This window comes from Oreochromis niloticus, linkage group LG3, assembly GCF_001858045.2.
Source record: "Oreochromis niloticus isolate F11D_XX linkage group LG3, O_niloticus_UMD_NMBU, whole genome shotgun sequence".
NCBI classification, from domain to species: domain Eukaryota; kingdom Metazoa; phylum Chordata; class Actinopteri; order Cichliformes; family Cichlidae; genus Oreochromis; species Oreochromis niloticus.
The window spans coordinates 62,165,618-62,186,648 of NC_031967.2; the positions used below are offsets into that span (position 1 = coordinate 62,165,618).

The 21,031-nt window shown below is 42.2% G+C and overlaps 1 protein-coding gene across 3 annotated transcripts; it reads right to left on the reverse strand.

Annotated features, from left to right (window-relative positions):
• Positions 1–914: 914 nt before the first annotated feature.
• LOC109201342 (matrix remodeling-associated protein 8-like) lies at positions 915–9,280 on the reverse strand. Of its 3 annotated transcripts, XR_002061375.1 has the most exons (7): positions 8,995–9,280; positions 5,843–6,181; positions 5,498–5,587; positions 3,191–3,529; positions 2,710–2,814; positions 1,919–2,543; positions 1,090–1,145 (listed from the first exon to the last, which is right to left on the reverse strand). XR_002061375.1 is itself a non-coding variant. In XM_019356976.1 (6 exons), the coding sequence occupies exons 1-6, from the start codon at positions 9,062–9,064 to the stop codon at positions 928–930; spliced, it is 1,161 nt and encodes a 386-aa protein (XP_019212521.1). In that variant the 5' UTR covers positions 9,065–9,280; the 3' UTR covers positions 915–927. The 3 variants fall into 3 exon arrangements, 2 of the variants coding, with proteins under 2 accessions (XP_019212521.1, XP_019212522.1); XM_019356976.1 differs by lacking the exon at positions 1,919–2,543 and having other exon boundaries at positions 915–1,145; XM_019356977.2 differs by lacking the exon at positions 1,090–1,145 and having other exon boundaries at positions 1,472–2,543.
• Between the last annotated feature and the right edge of the window lie 11,751 nt (positions 9,281–21,031).

The following is a 21,031-nucleotide window of genomic DNA, read 5'->3' on the forward strand; positions in this document are numbered from 1 at the left end:
AGGTGGTCAGATCCAGCCAGGTGGGGGAGGGGTGTCGCTCTGAAAGCATGCCTGATGTTTGAATAGACATGATCCAAAGTGTGTTCTCCTCTCGTAGCAAAGTCCACAAACTGGACAAATTTAGGAAGCACAGTCTTTAGGCACGCTTTGTTAAAGTCACCGGCGACAATAAAAACCCCATCGGGGTGGGCAAGCTGTTGTTTGTTTATGGTGTTGAGCAAGAGGCTGAGAGCCGTGCCGACATTCGCATCTGGCGGTATATAAACAGCTATCACAATAACTACTGTAAACTCCCTCGGGATGTAAAAAGGTCTGCACGATACTGCCAGAACCTCCAAATCAGGAGAACAGTGTGTGTGAATGATCCTGCTGTTACAACACCACTCGTTATGCACGTAAACACATAGCCCCCCTCCTCTGCTTTTACCTGAGTTGCTGTTTCTGTCGTGCCGATGTAGCGTGCGGCCTGCTAACTCGACTGCAGCGTCAGGAATCAGCGGGTGAAGCCACGACTCCGTAATAAGAATAATGCTGCAGTTGCGTGCAAAGCTCGTGGTGGCTATCTGTAGCTCCAATTCGTCCAATTTGTGGGTGATGGATCTGGCGTTCGATACGAAAAGGCTCGGAAGTGCTGGCCGGTGTGGTTGTTTGCGTAGCCTAGCATCTGAGCCCGACCGGCATCCCCTCTTCTGCTTTCTCTCCCTCCGTCGCCTCCTACGCTTGCTGGGCGGGCAGACTATCCACGGTGACCCTGGCGGTCTCGCTATCTCCTCCAGGATGTTGTGTGTTCGCTGATATTTGCCAGAAACAGACAAACTATATTTGAAACCTAGGTCAATTAGGTTCTGGCGACTGTAAGAGATGGCGGCGTTGCAAACATTTAAAAATATACACAGTAAAAGTAAAAACGAGCACCAAACTGGAGAGCTAAGAGCCGCTGCACCCGTGCGCGCCGCCATCTTGAGCCAAAAGTTGATGTTTGATGTTATCAAACTTACGCTCCGTGAATATACAAACAATAATTGAAATAACACAAACAACAAATATAATAATTGTATTAACAACAATAAGAACAAAAGAAGCTTCTAGAACACTTATTCCAACATATCCCTCCAGATCCAGCCATTTGGTTCCTCCTGGCTGACCTGCAGGTAAGAAACAGATGTGGGGTGTTAGCTGTCAGGTAGGTGATGAGTGAAGTAAGTAAAATTTATTAATGTAGCACTTTTTAAGACAAGAATCTATTACAAAGTGATTTAACATTGATATTAAAAACAGCGCACAGAAACACAGTGCACAAGATTATCAAAATGTTTGTTAAATAGGTGTGTTTCTAACTCATCAGAAATTTACTGTAATGGTTTTTTCTCTGGGAGTGTCATCTACTGTTTGTAACTTAATCTCGGCTCCATCCAGAAAAGCCCAATGCCTAGGTGGAGTTACCAAGCTGGATATTACACCACCAGTATCACAACAAAGATTCTGGTAAGGAAAGGTGTGACCACAGCAGAGAGCAACCAGCGTGTTGCTGTGGACTTTAATAAGGCATGTGTGAAAACTGTACCCCCAAATTCCACCAATATTAAGTGTCCTACCAGAGGGGTGAGGACACTGGACCATGTAAATACATCAAGCAGTCCTACAGACTGACACTCCTCCATGACCTAGGACAATCTGACAAAACAATAAAACATGCCCCTCCAAGCACCCTGGTCATGGTTACAGACCTATAGCACTCACAGGAAGCGCTACATGGAGATGGTCTTCGTGAACTACAGCTCAGCATTTAACACCATAATCCCAGACATTTTTACCATGAAACTGGACCACCTTCAACCTGATCCTTGATTAAATATTTCCTCATCAACTGGCCCCAAACGCTCCAATAGTCGGGCACCCACATCTCTGCCAATCTCACCTGGCCCCACAACACCAACGTGCTGGTAAAGAAGGCCCAGTAGCGGCTGCAGTTCCTCCGTGTCCTGAGAAAGAATAACCCAGACCAGACGCTGCAGCTGGTCTTCTACTGTGCGTCAGTGGAGAGCATGCTCTTCTACTGCTTTGGTATTTGGTACGCAGGGGCCACAACTGAGAACAGAAAGGCTGCGCAGAGGGCAATTAACCACACCCAAAAAGCATTAGCTGCCTTCTGCCTCCCATGGAGGCGATCGTCATATATTCCTTTCTCATGGAAAAGAAGGCCATCACCGGTGACCCCTTGCACCCCTGCCTAGCACCCGTTTGACCCATGCTCTCTGGTCGGTGCATAAGTTGAGTCAAGTTCCACACCTCCAGAGTCAGAAACACCTTCTTTCCATTCGGACTCTCAACAAGTACCGTCCCTGCTGGTGACTTCTTGTGACAATTGGATGAACCTAGAATCTCAGCTCACAATGACTTGATGTCATCTTCATTTTCATCTGGCCAATCACATGCAAAGACTAGGATCACAACATTGTGTGAAAGAAATGAGGGCAGAAACTGTGAAGACAGCGACTGTGGTGGTACAGGCCAGGTACACAGAGCAACACAGAGACAAGGATCTGGAATTAAATGCAGATGTGTTGGGGAAAAGTGATAAAAATATCAGAAAAGAAACTGGCTGCATTTAAATGATACTGGAGACAGCAAAGCTGAGCACAGAATTATTAAAATTGTAATATGTTGAAACAAATTCAAAAAATACTCCTAAGCGCTGCTCATATCTACCTGTAGCTGGAGGAGAGGTGTTATTCACTGGCCCTGGAAGAGTGTCCTGTTTTGAGTCAGGTATCTCTGCTGCACCATCCACTGTGTTGAATGAACCACGGCCTGCTGCAAGTCAAATCAAAAGAACAACATTTATTCCAAAACAAACGACCCCAGTGAAACAAACGTTTTGATGAGGAGCTGGCTGACATCACTGGCAGTGACTTTCAGACATTTTTCCATCGTAGAGAAGAACAGATTTCAGATTGTCTTTGTCCAGGCTTTAAACCCCATGTGTGTTCTTCTGAGCAGCAGTAAATGCATAAAAATAAGGCTTTCGTGAAAACACTAATTCAAACACTTCTTACCAACACAGATCATTCACAGCTGGGCTAAAATAGAAGGCTCCCAGTGATACTGAATGAAGAGCCATTAAAGAGCAATAAGGCAGCAGAGCTAAAAGAGCCGAAGATCTCACAAACACTGAACACTCCTCACTCACTTGGAGAACCAACTCTCAGGTTGATGATGCTGATGAGCTTCAAAGGTTTTCCAGCTCTCTTGATGACACGACACTCGTATGTTCCAGCATCATCTTGTCTCACATTCTTCAGAATCAAAGACACGTCTCCATCAGCTATCTGTCTGTCCTTCAGATCCACCCGGTCCTCAAAAGATGGATGCTGGTAATCTGGAACAAGTCGTCCATGCTGATATAAAAGGACAAGTTCTTCATCTTCCAGGTCAGTTCTGCTCCACTCTACAACTATGACGATGTGGGCTTGAGCTCGACATGTCAGAGTGACGTCCTGTCCAGACACAGCGGTGAGGATTTTGTGATCTGAAAGAGGAAACAACACAGAGCAGAGAGGTTAAAGGTCATTTTATTCACTTCTACAACAGCCAGAGTGAAGATCATACACCACTGAGCCTTTCTACACACTTCTACATACATACACAAGCAATAAACATGCACAGATAAACTGAATCAATATTAAATAATTCTGCTTGTTTCTTTATCTTGATCTGTGATTGAAATGGCATTTAGCTCCTGACAGGTAAAACTCACCTGCAAAGGTAAAAATTAAGAGGCTGACTAACAATCAGTTTGTTCTAAATGTCTGAGTCTGTCGGGATTTTCAGTGAATAACTGAACCTGAGTTTAAACCTAACTACTTGAGATTAAATTTAAGGTTTAAATAAAGTCCACTTTCCATAGAAATTATTCCAGGTTCAGATTCTGTCATGACTCGGCTGTGTGCAGGGATGAGTGATGACATGGAAGACCCAAAGTGCAGACACGTGTACTCAAAACAGGTTCAATACTAAACTCAAAAAAGTAACAAAACTGTCACGGTCCCCGTGTCTCTCTGGTTGGCTCACGCTGGCTACAGGTTTTGTTGTTGTTCTTTTTTGTTTTCTTTGTCTCTCCTCCTCCTCTCTGCCTGGGTGGAGCTCGTTACGGGCTCTCGCTCTTGGCCCACGCACCTGTGTGATTGTCTCCACCTGCTGCTGATCTGGCTGATTTCCCCAGCTGCTATTTAAGGCAGTGGCACAGAGCAGCTCACCGCTGGAACGTTGAACCTCCTGAGTTCGTGCTCTCGGCATTATCAAAGAAATCCCTGTATGTATTTTGCTGTGAAACTAACGTTGAATTCTGTGTGTAGATATCCCTCTTCTGGACCAAATCACGGGACCTGCCCGGGTGTGGCAGCGTGTGTGGAGTTTTGGAGCGAGTGCGGCTGAAGAGGAGTGCGTGTGTGCGGAGGAGCTGTGGCGGTGACTGTGTGGAAGAGGAAGCGTGTGTGTGGATTCTCTCCCTGGAGCCCCCCCCTCCCAACTCACTGTACATGTATATAGCACTGAGGTGATCCCTGTTGTAAATAAATAATCTCCTTTTGTTCACAAAGAAGGAACTGTCTGCGTGTGAGTCCGTCCAGTAGCCATGACAAAAACTGAGAATCCAAAATAAACTTAAGCAGACAGACCAAACACACAGCAAGATGAGATTAGATCACAACACAGTCACAGAGAAACACAAGGCTTAAATACACAGAGCGAGCAATCAGGGAACGAGAGACAGGAGGAAAACACAGCTGGGGCAAATCAGGGCAAACGAGACAAAGGAAGCAAAACCAAGAGAGGTGAGACCAGGGCAGACACAGAACAGAGGGAGTATGGAAAACAAAACTTAAGAACTACATAATCACACACCAAGAAGAGCTGGGGAAATAGAAATACAAAACAGAAACCAAAAGCTTCACAATAATAAACTAAGATGAGAAAACAAATAAAAGATACAAAACTGAAACCACTGGGTTAATGACCCAGGTACCCTAACAGATACTAATGCTGGATAATAATCACTAAGGCTTTTGAAATATGTGAGCGAACTGGATCCTCAGCAGTTCTGTGTGATTGGTAAAGAGGTATGTGTCTCTCAGCTTTCTGGTCAAACTGGTCCAGTAGTGTTTTTTTGCTACATGTGTGTGTGTAGGTGACTTTCTCTGTTCTTGTTTTGCATGATTTGTTTGAGAAGTGATTTCAAAGTTTCATATGAGAGCTAAAATAGCTGTATTTAATTTAACCTGCCTAAAACTGTCAATGTGCAGCCCCAAGAGAAGAGCAGCGCCAGTTCAAACTTTTTTTAAACAAGTTTCTCACACTGTAGAGTTTCAGAGGGGAATATTCCTGAAGCTGATACTGAATTCAGCGCTCACAAAGAAAGAGGAGAAAAACAATTAGTCACATTGGGGAAGCGATCTGAGTAATGTTCAAGTAGTTGAACGAAAGAGTTGTTTAAATGTACCTGTGCCTGTAAGAGTGTCCTGTTGTGAGTCAGGTACCTCTGCTGCAGAGTCCACTGTGTTGAAGAAAACAGGATCTATACCACGGCCTTCTGCAAGTCGAAACAAAAGAAGAACCTTTATTCTAAAACAAATGAACCCAGCCGAACAGAAAAGTGTTAATAAGGAGCTGGCTAAGATCACAACCAGTGGCTATCTGACAGTTTTTCCTCTTACTGTATAATATATAATAAATAATGCTGCTGTAGCAAGCAACTAACATGCAGATGATGGAGTCCCCCATGAATTTAAAGATGATTTTTTTGAAAAGAGCCAAAGATCCTAAACACACTGAACTCCTCACTCACTTGGAGGACCAACTCTGAGGTAGATGATGCTGATGAGCTTCATATGTTGTCTGCCTCTCTGGATGACACGACACCTATATGTTCCACTATCAGCAGTGGTCACATCCTTCAGAATCAAAGACACGTCTCCATCAGTGATCTGTCTGTCCTTCAGATCCACCCGGTTCTCAAAAGATGGATGCTGGTAATCAGGAACAAGTCGTCCATGGTGATATAAAAGGACAAGTTCTTCATCTTCCAGGTCAGCTCTGCACCACTGTACATGTCTGATGATGTTGTTTTGAGTTTGACATGGCAGAGTGACGTCCTCTCCAGGCACAGCAGTGATGATTGTGTGGTCTGAAAAAGGAAACAACACAGAATTGATGGATTAAACATTTACCACTCAGACGGTCCAAGAAAAGGTGATGGTGTGGCAGTTTGTGTGAAGGTCTGTCTTGCTGCTCAAGTGCTGCTCTCTAGATCTGCAACTAAGCAATTTAAAATTTTGGCCTTTAGTATTAATTTGTTTAGAAAAGTCTTTGACAGTTGTTGGTTCCTATTAGTCACCATCTGCGTCCCCCAGCACATTACCTTCCCTGGTTCAACTTTTATCTAAACTCATTTTTTAAATGACATCACTCTGGTAGGTGATTTTTATTGGGACTGACTTTTTTTCTGTGTCTGATGATTTTAAGGTGCACTGCTTGTTGTAAAATCTTACTCTAATAATTTAAAGCCAACACTTTAATTACAAACCTCCAGACAAATCTTCTCTTATTGATCTTTTTGTAACCAATGTGCAGCATAGGTTTTTACCAGTGGCCTGAATCATCACTGCATAGTTGGTGCTGTGAGAGACACGAAAATCTCACGCTCCAACCCCCACATGATCAAAAAATAAATAAATAAATAAATAAAAATGAAGCTTTACAGTGAGCAAGCTTTTCTTCATGACTTAGTCAGTTTTAACTGGGTTGGTATTAAACTGATTGACAATGTCAATTTAGCTTGGAAATATTTCCAGCAGAGTTTTATGTACTTTGTGGACAAACATTTTTGCCACATCAGAGTGAAATGTCAGGACATCCCTCAGTTCAGTTCTGAACTGGCTGGTCTCCTACATTAGAGAAACCAGGTCGGAGCAGCCGTGAGAAAGTACAGATCTGATGCTATTGCCTACGTTTTTGTCAGCAGTGTAATCGGTTTACTGCCTCCGTCAGGAAGGCCAAACGTGACAATTTTTTTACTTTAAACACTGACAGTCTAAATGACCTGAGGAGGTTTTGGCAAACTATAGTCTCTTTCTGCCAGCTCTCATTCCTCAGAGCCACCTCCTTTCTTAAGTATTGACTCCACTCTTGTGCCAAACAAAACTGAAATGCTCGATTGTTTCAACCACCACTTCGTTGCTTCTTGTTCTTTGTTTAGCACAGTATCCAATAGTAAACCTCTTGCATACAACTCTGCTAGTAGTTCCCTGGTTACTCATACTATTTTCTTTGCATCCTTTACTGTGAAAGGGTTGTGCAAGGTTTTGAAGAGCCTCAACACCAAAAAGTCAGCTGGTCCTGCCAGTTCGTCTCCTTTCTTCTTGCACCTGACTGCTGACTGCATATATCACAGTTGAGCTAGTGTCTTATATTTTATATATACACATACACACACACACACACACACACACACACACATATATATACATATATATGTGTGTGTGTGTGTGTGTGTATATGGAGAGAGAGAGAGAGAGAGGGAGCGAGATAAATAAATGATTCCAGATTCAGATTTATTCCAAGCTCAGCTCTTCTACTAGAGGTCTGAGAGCTTGAGGGTCCTGCACAGTATCTTTGCTGTTCCCAGGACTGCGCTCTTTTGGACAGAGATCTCTGAAGTTGTTCCTGGGGTCTGCTGGAGCCACTCGCCTAGTTTTGGAGTCACCGCACCTAGTGCTCCGATTACCACCGGAACCACCGTTACCTTCAACCTCCACATTTTCTCGAGCTCTTCTCTGAGCCCTTGGTATTTCTCGATCTTCTCATGTTCCTTCTTTCTGGTCAAAATGGGTTGTCTCCCATTTTGACCTCGGGATTTCCAGGTCATACTCAGCACAGATGCCCAGGAGGCGCCCAGGAGGCATCCTTGTCAGATACCCGAACACCACTTCAACTGGCTCCTTTCAATGCGGAGGAGCAGTGGCTCTACTCAGGGCGGACCTCATGCACCCCAGGAGCTCTGCCACCAAGGAGTTGTTTAACTGCCTGAGTAACCTCGCTCTCGGAGATAGGTCATATTTAACCAGTACTCTATTTTCTCTGGTTGATTGGTCTTCTTTGGCCTTATGCAGGATGATTTGTTGGTATCACTTTATCTACTATTTACACTTTGTCTGCTAAATATATTTCTAGTTTACTGCCCTCTTATTTATCAGAGTACATGTTGCACAGACATTTTAGTCATAGACTGCGGTCTCGGGACATGATTACATGCAGTTGGTACAGAGCTTGGAAAGTAGGAATTTACCTATTCTGCCCCATCTTGATGAAATACATTACAGGAGAATTTGAAGCTCTCTCATTTCACTTCAAAACATGTCTAAATGTTTTTGTGAAATCATCACTAGGATTTTTTTTGTCTTTGATATTACTGTGTACAGTAGACAAATTGTTATTTTTGTATTTGTTTTATTGTTGTAATTTCAATATTTTTGTGTGGAACAGATCTCTCTTGCATCTCAATTGGTCTACATGTATGAATAAAGGTTAAATAAAAATAAAGGTCAGTCTGTTCACTTCTACAACAGCCAGTGAGAGTCGAGATGAGATCAGAGAGCACTGAGCTCTGCTTAACAGGTCAACACACACAGAGTTTTCAATAATGTAACTTCTTACAGATTTCAATCACTGTATAATATATGATAAATAATGCTACAGTGGCAACAAACATGAAGGTGATGGAATCTCTCATACATTTAAACAAGTTAATGTGCAGTAAACTAAAACAATATATGTATAGCAAATATTTTTACAGGTTCAAACCTCTAAAACACAGACCTGCATCATGTTTGACAGCTACACAAAGCTTTGTAGTTTTATACTGACTCCTGAAACTACAACACATCACACTGACACATCTGTCATTGAAATCTCATTTAGTTCCTGACAGGTAAAACTCACCTGCAGAGGTAAACATGCAGAGACTGAATAACAGCAAAGTTGAGCAGAGTGATGCAGTCACAGCAGACATTTCCTCCAGCACCGATGATCTTAGTTTGCTCTAAATGTCTGAGTCTGTTGGTACTTTCAGTGAATAACTGAACCTGAGTTTAAACCTGACTACCTGAGATTACATTTAAGGTTTAAATTAAGCTGAAAGTCTAGTTTCCATAGAAATGATTCCAGATTCAGATACTAATGCTGGATAATACTGTCTTCTATCTCTTCTTAAGGCTTTTGAAGTATGTGAGAGAACTGGATCCTCAGCAGCTCTGTGTGGGTGGAACAGAGGCATGTGTGTCTTCCAATCTTCTGGTCAAACTGGTCCTGTAGTGTTTGTATGTGTGTGTGTGTGTGTGTGTGTGTGTGTGTGTGTGATGTGTGTGTGCGTGTTTCATATTATATGATCTCCCAGGGTGTAAAGGAAATGTACATTTATAAACTCTTAAAAAGAAACTAGATTTTTTGTGATGGTAGTCGGAACAGTTTCACTCTCAGTAGGTGCTGGAGGTCGTAGGAAGGAGGGTAGGCAGTTGGCAGAGGTAGACAATGTTTCAGGGGAGACATCTTGTAATTTAAAGCTTGGCTTTTGCAGGTAAGTAGATCCATGGCTCTCGACAGCTCCTCAGCCACACAGAGAACATTGGAAAGCCAGAGAGACATCATTGGGAAAAAGTATATAAACACATGCATTGAGGAGCCTGAATACTGCACTAGATATGCAGACTTTATGCACAAGCTGCGTCCTTGTGGGGTGGTTAAGTGAATGAGCAACAAGTGCATGGACCAAAGAGCAGATGATAGCAGCTTCACCCAAAGATGGAGCCTTGTCTGCTCAACCAAACCTAAACCACAGAGAGAAAGCAAAAAATACATGCACAAGAGCCACTCATGAAAAATATGTCCAAATAGTTACACAATACACACTACACAATTTGGTGCTTAATGAGGTTTATGTATTCATGTAATTTATTCATTTAATAAAGTGCTGAGATCTACAGTCCACCAAAATAATATATTATCAGCAACCAAATACATTGATTTAAGCTGAATTTATGAAAGTGTGAACTTTTTCAAAGTTAAACATGTGAAGAGCTCATAAATCATGATGTTTTATTCTGTGAACCTATGAAACATAATGTAGAGAGAGAAAACCCATAAGCCTTGATAAATATGTAAGATAAAAACAAAAACAAACATATTTTATATTTCTGACTAAAATAAGGAAAGCATCTCTCATTTAGGGGTTTATATTTGCTCCACTGAGTTGATGGAAACAGAAACATGTCAGCAGGAGCACTGGTGAAGGAAGGTTTTCCAGTTTCTCTGTGCTGCCACTCAGTGAACACTTTAAAATTAACCGTTTTTTAGTGATCAGGTGTCATTCTGGAAACATTAACTGGAAACTGAAAAAGGAAAGAAGTAATATATTCACAGGATTTCACCTGATTAAAATTTCAAACACATGTGCTAGTTTTAGATGATGCCGCAGCACTATAATAGCGCCAAGACTGCCCCATAACGTCCTTTAAAAACAGACAATCTTTTAATTTAATCACTCAAAGACCTAACCAAGTCTTCCATAGAGCTTACCCAGCTGACCGGGCTAAATGGAAGGCTTCATAATTTATTTTAGGAAAAAAAGCATCTCACAGTTCAACATTTTTTTTGACTTTCTGCCTCTTTGGAGCAAAAACAGGCTAATTAAGCACATGAGAAATCATTGGAAAGGCCAGGATCTCCTCTGTTGAGCTCATCAGGACTTTAGGAGGGTAGCTCAAATAGGTCAAAGATATAGAAAACAAATGTCTGATACAGTACTCTCAGGAGGATATAATCTTTTAGCCCTGATGTTGTGCTCCTTTCATTTTAAACAGTTTTGTGTTCCCAGTCAAAAGTGGCTCTTTGATTAAGATTCATCTATACAAACTATTATAATTGATATATTATCTACCTGTTGTGTTCTCAATCCCAACTTATCAAATGTGTGACGCATGGTCAGACTCAATCTGCTTCACTTATCGACGCGCAGGGTACCCCCCTCGCGTCGAGAATTGACGTGCAGGGTCCTGTTAATGAATACTGTAGATCTCCTTAAACGTTGTTTATTGACGACAAGAGATTGCCGCGGAAGAGCCTGTTGTCCATATATTTATATATTTCCGAAATCACATTGTAGTGACGTATACTGAACACAATAAATTAGATAATGTAAACAACTACCTGACAAGCAACAGATACAGCAGATAAATTAATTATAGGCCATTACTTTTGTATCGTTTATTACATTTATGGAGGGAGAGGTGTATGCTGGGTAATGGCACAGCTAGCGACTGGGTGACTTCATTCACCCGCTTCGGCTGTTATCAGTCCATACAATGGGCGTTATTAGCAGAAATCAGTCCCATAGATGTGGGCCATCCACCTGCTAGATTGTTCAGAAGGTTGTTATCATCCATCCAGATGGAGGATCAGTAACTGGAGCGTGGGAAGACTCCAGAATCCACTCTGGCTGGAATCCGGTGGATACAGCAGTGTTACAGGTAAGACCATTTAAACGGACAGCATTTATAGAATGACTATTAAAAGTCAGCGAGTGTCAATAATGTTAATGTGGTTATGTTAGTAATACACCGAGTGCTAATATAACAGCTTTAAGATGCATTTGTAGATATTATTACGTGTTTTACCGTCTTTATGGTGCTAATCAAGTCAAGTCAAGTCAAGTTGGCTTTATTGTCACTTCAACCATATACATTTAGTTCACAGTGAAACGAAACAACGTTCCTCCAGGACCAAGGTGCTACATGCAACATAAATTTACAACATAAATTAACAGAAAACACTAAACTAGCTAACTAAGAGGCCTAGTTAGCTGGCTAGCAGAGACAAGACAGACTGACCTAACATAAATTACAACATAAATTAACAAAAACTAACTATCTAACTATCTAAGGAAAACTTGGTAGGTAGTAGCTAGGTAGTGGAAGAACAGTAAACATTCCTTAGTGTAGCAGCAAAAATTAGGAAGTAAAGAAGTTAGTGCAAAAAATCCAGTAATAATATTGTGCAAAAGAGCATTTACAGGTTGGTGTGTACGATAGTTTGGTGGTGTAGATCAGTGTGTTTGCGCTTGTGTTGATTAGTCAGTCCAGTCTCAATGCTTTGAGGTAGTTGAGTTAAGCTGAGTGATAGTGTGTGTGTGTGTGTGTGTGTGTGTGTGTGTGTGTGTGTGTGTGTGCACGTGTGTGTGTTTATCAGTCCAGTCCCTTTTTGTTGAGGAGACAGATGGCTTGTGGAAAAAAGCTCTTGCACAGTCTGGATGTGGGTGCCCGAATGCTTCGGTACCAGATGGCAGGAGTGTGAAGAGTGTGTGAGAGGGGTGTGTCCGATCAGCCACAATGCTGGTGGCTTTGCGAATGCAGCGTGTGGTGTAGATGTCCTGAATAGAGGGGAGAGAGATCCCGATGATCTTCTCTGCTGTTCCCACTATCCACTGTAGGGTCTTGCGGTCCGATATGGCACAGTTCCCAAACCAGACAGTGATACAGCTGCTCAGGATGCTCTCGATAGTTCCTCTATAGAAGGTGGTCAGGATCGGTGGTGGAAGCTGGGCCTTTCTCAGTCTTCTCAGAAAGAAGAGACGCTGTTGAGCTTTCTTGTGCAGGAAGCTGGTGTTGAGGGACCAGCCGAGGTTCTTCTCCAGGTGGACGCCCAGGAATTTGGTGCTGTCAACGATCTCCACAGAGGAGCCATTGATGCTCAGTGGTGAATGGTCGCCTCGTGTCCTCCTAAAGTCAACAACCATCTCTTTTGTCTTGTCAACATTCAGAGACAGGTTGTTGTCTTTACACCAGATCGTTAGCCTCTGCACTTCCTCTCTGTACGCTGACTCATCGTTCTTGCTAATGAGACCCACCACGGTCGTGTCATCAGCAAACTTAATGATGTGATTTGAACTGTGTGTTGCTACACAGTCATGAGTCAGCAGTGTGAACAGCAGAGGACTGAGCACACAGCCTTGTGGGGCCCCAGTGCTCAGTGTGGTGGTGCTGGAGGTGCAGTTCCCGATCCGTACTGACTGAGGCCTTCCGGTCAGAAAGTCCAGGATCCAGTTGCAGAGGGAGGTGTTCAGGCCCAACAGGCTCAGCTTTCCGATCAGTTGTTGGGGGATGATCGTGTTGAATGCTGAGCTGAAGTCTATGTACAGCATTCGAACGTGTGTGTCCTTCTTGTCCAAGTGTGTGAGGGCAAGATGGAGTGCAGTGGAGATGGCGTTGTCCGTTGAGCAGTTATGGCGGTACGCAAATTGCAGTGGGTCCAGTGAGGGGGGCAGCAGGGTCTTGATGTGTCTCATGACGAGCCGCTCGAAGCACTTCATGATGGTGGGTGTAAGTGCAACAGGACGGTAGTCATTGAGACAGGACACAGAAGACTTCTTGGGCACGGGGACGATGGTGGTGGCCTTGAAGCACGTGGGAACGACGGCACTGCTCAGAGAAATGTTGAAGATGTCGGTGAGAACATCTGGCACATTCTCTGATCACTCTGCCTGGGATGTTGTCTGGTCCAGCAGCTTTACGTGGGTTGACTCTGCATAGAGTTTTCCTCACCTCAGCTGTAGTGAGACACAGCACCTGGTCGTTCGGAGGAGGGGTGGTCTTCCTCGCCGCCACGTCGTTCTGCCTGTCGAACCGAGGGTAGAAGTTGTTCAGCGCATCTGGGAGGGAGCCGTCACCATCACAGGCAGGTGATGTCGTCCTGTAGTTAGTGATGGCTTGTAAGCCCTGCCACATGCGCCATGTGTCGCCGCTGTCCTTGAAGTGGTTGTGGATTCTCTGGGCGTGTGCACGCTTCGCCTCTCTGATGGCCCGAGAAAGTTCGGCCCTAGCTCTACTAAGCGCCACCTTATCACCCGCTTTGAAGGCAGAGTCTCGGGTCCTCAGAAGTGCATGCACTTCCGCAGTAATCCACGGTTTCTGGTTGGGTCGTGAGATGATGGTCTTGGAGACAGTGATGTCATCGGTGCACTTGTTGATGTAGCTGGACACTGATGAGGTGTACTCCTCCAAGTCAGTGAAGTCGCCGTAAGTTGCAGCCTCCCTAAACATGTTCCAGTCAGTGCTTTCGAAACAGTCCTGAAGAGCAGAGATGGCTCCTGCTGGCCAGGTTTTCACCTGCTTCAGAACCGGTTTTGATCTCCTGACGAGTGGTCTGTATGCTGGAATTAGCATAACAGAGATGTGGTCTGAGTAGCCAAGGTGCCCGATATGCGCCGGGGATGTTTGTGTAAACAAGATCCAGCGTGTTTTCCCCTCTCATTGCAAAGTCCTCATAATGATGGAATCTAGGAAGCACTGACTTGAGATTTGCATGGTTGAAATCTCCAGCAACAATAAACAGTCCATCCGGGTGTGTTGCAGTTCACTGATCTTTTTATACAGTTCCCCTAGCACTTCCTTAGCATTAGTGCTAGGTGGAATGTACACTCCGATAATGAAAACAGTGGTGAATTTCCGTGGTAAATAAAAAGGTCTGCATAGCTTAAGTTACGGTGTTACGCAGAGAGGCGCGGTGAGGGAAACATCAGACTTCACTCTGTCTTAACTGAAGTAATTGCTTTATTGATTTACTTAACAAAGGCACAGGTTTTTCTTCACCAGCTTCTCCCTGAGCCAGCACTGCTCCAAGTCCAACATTAGAGGCATCTACCTGTACAACAAATGTTTTGGAAAAATCCGGGCTTTGCAAATCTATCTTCACAAATCTATCTCTGTAAATATTGGAAAGCATGTTCACAGTCATCATTCCACATCACAAGTGTGTTTTCTCTTTTAACTATACTCTTTTACTCTTTTAACGTTTTTTCTGGCCACAGTATAAGGTCCTTGCCACTTAGCCAGCAACTTACTTGGTCCAGTAGGCAAAAGTACTAAAACCTTTTGACCAGTCTTTAGTTCTCTCTCACAGGCATGCTTGTCATACCATACCTTTTGCTTTTGCTGCACCTTCTGCATATGGTCTCTAACCTTTTCTCTGTATGTTTCCAGTTTGTCTCTCATCTGCAATATGTAGGAAATGATGTTTGTCGTCGAAGCCACTTCAGTAGACCCCGGTGCCACTTCAGCCACCCAGTTCTCCTTCAGCATATCCAGTGGGCCTCTAACCTGCCTTCGATAGAGCAGCTCAAAGGGGGCGAAACCAGTTGAAGCCTGTGGTACTTCTCTGTATGCAAACAACAGAAAAGACAACCATTTATCCCAATCTTTGCCAGTATCATCAATAAACTTTCTCAACATTTGCTTTAATGTACCATTAAATCGTTCCACCAAACCGTCCATTTCTGGATGGTAGGGAGTAGTTCGAATACCTTTTACACCAAGTTGGTCATGAAGAGACTTTATCAAATGTGACATAAAACTGGTACCCTGATCTGTCAGGATCTCCTTTGGAATGCTAACTCTGGAAAAAAGGTCTACTAAGCATCGAACAATGTGTTTGACCTGCAGAGAACGCAGTGGATAAACATCCGGATATCTTGTGGCATAATCACAAATGACTAAAACATATTTATGACCCCTACTGCTCTTAGGTAAAGGACCTATGATATCCATAGCTATTCTCTCATAAGGTACATCCATTATTGGTAATGTTTGCAACTGGGCTCGGTCTGAAATTTTGGTGGGAGCCACTTTCTGACATTCATGACATGTTTTGCAGTAGTCAACCACATCTTTGTACAATCCTGGCCAGTAAAAACATTGAGCAACACGATTATAAATCTTTGCCTGTCCCAAATGTCCTGACCATGGTACAGTGTGGCCCAAATGCAGAATTACTGAGCGGTACTCTTTTGGTTCAACAAGTCTGGGTTTCTCCATGTCTGCTAGATACAGAAGTTTATTCTTTATTATGAAAGGTTCTCCAGTTTCACTTTTACGCCCTACAGCATTTTCTTTTCCATCATCCACGTTGCATGCTTTCTTAAAGAGAGGTTTTAAAGATGGATCATTTTCCTGTCTTTCTCTAAAATTATTGGGAAACTCCCACTGAAGATCAATAGGTGGAGACATTGGTAAGGTTGGTTCCAGAAGTTTTGCACTACCACTGTTTTTATTTTTCTCCTGCCTACGTAGTCGTTTTGTTTTCCTGATTTTACTCCCTACTTTAAATAAGTGTTCATCTACATCTGGCAGTGGTTCTACACCCCTTTTCATTAAATGAGTGACAACAGCAGAAGAATAGGTTTCAGAGTTATTGTGAACCAAACTGTCTAAGATTGATAAGTCTTCTCCCAGAATGACATCATATGCTAACTGATCCAACACTCCTACAGTTAACATAAATGCTTGGCCCTCAACTTCACTAGTGACATCTGCTGTTGGATAATCTTTTTGACACCCATGAACACAAGTAATATTTACAGGCAGTGTTCCCTCTAAGCTGCGCACGTGCGCAATTGCGCACTGTTGGCACGGTCTCTGCGCACAGAAAATCTGCGTTGCGTGCACAAAAGAAATTCTAACCTGAATTGAAATTAAAGTAAATATGTGCCGACACCGGTGTTTTAGCTAGCAAAGCGGCGTGGCTGATGTGGAGTGAAGCCACATTAATGACAACGAGGAGGGATATTATACCCCTTATGTCAAAATATTCATGAGCTTTTTGAGTGTTAGGTTCTAATGAATTATTCATGAGCTCAGGAAGTAATTAAATTATGATAAAACGATGATAAAATTAAAATATGATAAAACAGTGACCTAAAAGCATTACCAATAAACAATGTGATCAATACATAGATGAAAGAAATTCCTCTAGAAGGTGATTGCCAGTTTGGTTGGGTTTTTTTTGAAGGCACAGAGATCCTGTTCTGCATTACTTTGAAAAAAAAAAGAGCTGTTGATATATGAATCAGTGCTCATAGAAACATGGATCAACCCTGTTTTGACAGTGTGAGTGTTACATTGTGACAGTTTCAATAAAGCCTGCAGATTCTTGCATTTATACTGGAGAGCAAAGAAAAATTAAATGCTACTTGTACTATGGAAAATCAGTTTCATAAAAGCTACATAAACAGAACTGAAGAAGACTGTGCTTGTAAAACTAGTGGTAACGTGTGAGAATTATAAGACTAATTAAGTTTTAAGACTGTTTCTGCTATCGATACAATTTGTGTTGTTAATCCTGAATGATTCACGGTGACAGCATCATAAGGTCATTTTACTACACACACACACACACACTTGGAAAATCACATAGTTTGACCATAAAATCCCAGAATAATTAGTATTTGAGAATGTGGCAGCAACATCATTAAAGAAAAAATGTCTTTCCATGTCACTTTCATTTAAAAATATAAAAATGTGAAGTTTTTTGTGTAAAACATTAAAACAAACAAAAAAACTTAATACCTTAAGAATCTCCTGATGAAATTTGTGAATATCTAGATCAATGGTGTTTCCATGTGAGAGTCTATAGGGCATAGACTGAGGCTGGGTATTAGAAATACATGATGGTAACATGAGACATGTTAACTTTGAGAACACTAACATCTAGATTAAGGTGTGAGAAGTAAATGCATCACAGAAGCTAAAAAGGAGTTCCTTGTCTCTAGATTAGTTGAAATAAATTGAAAATAAACTGATTTGAACAGGTTTGATGCATTATACAAAAAAGGTTGATGAAATTGTTCACATGATCTAAGCAAGAGTCACTCGGAATCTCAAATGTTAAAGTACACTTACTGATTGTACTTTTACTACATGAGCTAATGTAGATGCTCTAAAAGCACGCTGACTGAAAAAGAAGCACACATTTGGAGAAACTGTGCTTCTCATACTGTGAAGTTTTCTGACAAAAGTGAATTGAAAACTTTTGCTGTACAGCTTACTAAGGGGTCCTTTGATGGGCCATGTGCAATTACACAAAAGAACAAGTTAAATTTCACAATAACACTGACTGGAGAAAAGCCAGTTTGGGATTCTAATTGAAATTACAACTGTAATCAGTAAAATCAGTGCTGTGATAGTTTAAGATCAAAACCTGATTTAAAACACAGTCTAACATCAACATTCTTGCCCCTGAAAATAGGCCATGATGGCTGAAAAATGTACTTTAAAATGAGATTTTCTTTCGTTTCATTGGAACAGTAAAGTACCATAACAAAGAAATGAGTACACCTTTGTAGATATCACTGATATGGAGTTTTTCATGTTTTACATAAAGACTTAGGGCTGCTAGTTTCCTAGTGGCAATTTCTCATTTAAAACTTGGTGACTTAAAAGTTTAGCAGCAAGACACTTGTTTCCTTTTGTTCCATCAAACATTTCTTTCAGACATCTGTGTTTATCAGAGCGATATGTGACTAATTTTTTATTGAATCACCAGAAAGTACACAAACACAAGATTAAATATTTTATTTATTTATCAAAGATACATAATTACACATTGATACAATGAACAAGGTGTCTATAAAAATTACACATGGTGTAAGAAAAACATTATAACATACAAATAAGTGTTTTATGATAATCTGAGAAACTTTAAAAGCATAAGAATAAAAGTTTTAAAAAAAAATCATGTTCTTTGATGATCACATCACCTGTATCACATTTTTTAAAGCATAACGTAGGGAGCAGAGTGTTCACAAAGACAGTATTACGATTACTTTTTCCACAGTGCTTGTATGCCTCTTGCAAAACTATGCATTTTTCACCATAAGACACAATAACTCACGATTATTTAAGACCAGCCATGAAATGTCCGTCGCTTCATTACGATCATTTGTCCCCGCTGCTGCCCTCAGATCCAGTCTTCTGTACTTGGGGGTAAAATGTCTCTTTTTGGTGGTTCATAAAAAATATCTCAAAAAGCGATGTTGGTGAGGGGACCAGAAACACTGGGTTGCAGAGCAGTTGGTAAGGACTTGTATATTTCTGGAGAGTCTGCAAAAGTTGTCTTGCTCGTGCTCCTGATTGGATATATGGAGCCCGGCTCTGATATCTCATTGGTGGCAGCTAAAGGTAGGCACGCCTTGGAGGCGGAGTAGGTCTCGGGCGCAATCTTTCAAACGAGCCTCACGGCATTTCAGGCAACCTCAGGCCGGAAACAACATCCGGTCACTCGCGGTCAAAATCCACGGAGAGCTGGTGTTTCGCAGGGATCAGGTTAACACATCTGGCTTAAATGAGAGTCTAAAAAATATAAAGAAAAACAAAAAGAGTTTTAAAACACGCAAACTAGCAAAATATCAAAGGAGCATAACATAACAATAACAAGATGATATGAGATACCTGATGAGAAAATGATAGGTGATGTAGACATGTAATGTATAAGCTTTGACGGGAGTTAAACTGGATCTTATATATATTTTTAAAGTGTATTGTACGCGGGATAGGCTCCAGCGCACCGCGCGAGCCTGAAAAAAGGATAAGCGGAAGCGAATGGATGGACGGATGGTGTATTGTACGTGTTACAAACCAATGTGATATTTTTTAAATGAAAGGATTGAGAGAATGGTAAAAAGGAAAATGCAAAAATGTAGTTAGAGAGGAAGATGAACACTTACCGATTGATATGCACACAGGTAAAAGTGCCGCCAATTGTTGAAGTGGTCTGGAGACGGGGTATTATTGTGGATTCGGTCTGAGTGGCGGTAGTTGTTGAAGTGGTCTGGAGACGGGGGTATTATTGTGGATTCGGTCTGAGTGGCGGTAGTTGTCCACGCGTCCGAAGTCAGACGGCTTGTGAGACAGGACGTGAGTCTTAACCTGAGCAGGGGGGATCATGAAAATCTAAGCTGAGCGCGATTGGGTGAGCGGGGTGCGAATGGAGCCGCCCCTTTGTTATGTGATTGGCAGCGGGGCAGTAAGGTTTACCTGGGAGGCGGAGTTGGTCTCCAGCGCAAAATTTCGAACGAGGTAAGCAGCATTCGGGGATGAGCCGGGGAACGAACAAGAAGGAAAAAACTGTTCTCTGGTAGCGGTTGCGGGATGGAGTGATAGCGAAAGGAGAACTTAGACTCTGAGCGGAATTTGAGAAAAAATGCCTAAGGATTTGGTTTCAGGATTTTCCCCTGTTATCGAATATAAGGCTTGGGGATAGGAGGTTGCCTACAGGTTATTTCTAGGGGTTTTTTGTTTTGCGTATTTTGGAGAGAAACCGCGGAGGTTTTTTGTTTTGTTTTGTTTTTCAGGAGGATTGGCCGGTTATTTTACCTAAGGATCGCGAGTAAGAACTTAGAGACGGAGCTAGTGATAGGGCTGTTTTTTGAAGAAAAAAGACTAAGGATTTTTTCAGGATTTCCCCTGTTATCGAATATAAGGTTTTGGGTATAGGGGGTTCCCTAGAAGTTATTCTAGGGGTTTTGGAGAAAAAACGCGGAGGGTTTTTGAGGAGTTTCTCCCTGCTTATTTGCCTAAGGATCGGGTGGGACCCGCGGAGATCGCGAGTGTTTTTTTGTGACTCTGAGTTTGATTTTAAATTTCTTTGTTCGGATTAAACAAATGCATATAAATTGAAATAAAGTTTTCCCACATGGCATGCACCCTGTATGTCTGGCCATACTGAACGTTACAAAAGCACAAGTTTAACTAAGCACATTTATACTGGTTTAACACATTTTCACCCATAAACACGGAGCCCCACAGAAGCACGGTCCCAGACACAGGCACGCGCAGGGGTGCGCGCTCTGCGCACTCATGCGCTGTCATGCGCTGACCCACCACCAGATGGCGTTTCTTTAGGGAAAAAAGGAAAAAGTTTTTAATGGATTAAAAAATAAAAGAATGCTATTTGATATAAAAACTTTTCTAAAATAAGCAATTAGTTCTTTTTTGGGGGGAAGAAAAGCAATGAACTAGCATATTTTGGATGAATATCATAATTTTATGAAAATCATTGTTGGGAAGCAATCATGTAATAAGAGTGTTTTGCAGGTTACCTCTGTGGTGGCCATCTTGTTTTCCCAGTAAAAAGGTGGCCTGCCTCAATTGCAGCT

Bases quoted from the DNA above. Each gene is read 5' to 3' on its own strand.
- LOC109201342 (XM_019356976.1), bottom strand. From the start codon at position 9,064: ATGTCTGCTGTGACTGCATCACTCTGCTCAACTTTGCTGTTATTCAGT. The intron at 3,530-5,497 runs GTACATTTAAAC...TTCCTCTTTCAG, and splicing joins GGACACTCTTACAGGCACAG to ATCACAAAATCCTCACCGCT. The intron at 2,815-3,190 runs GTGAGTGAGGAG...TTTGACTTGCAG, and splicing joins CCTGAGAGTTGGTTCTCCAA to CAGGCCGTGGTTCATTCAAC.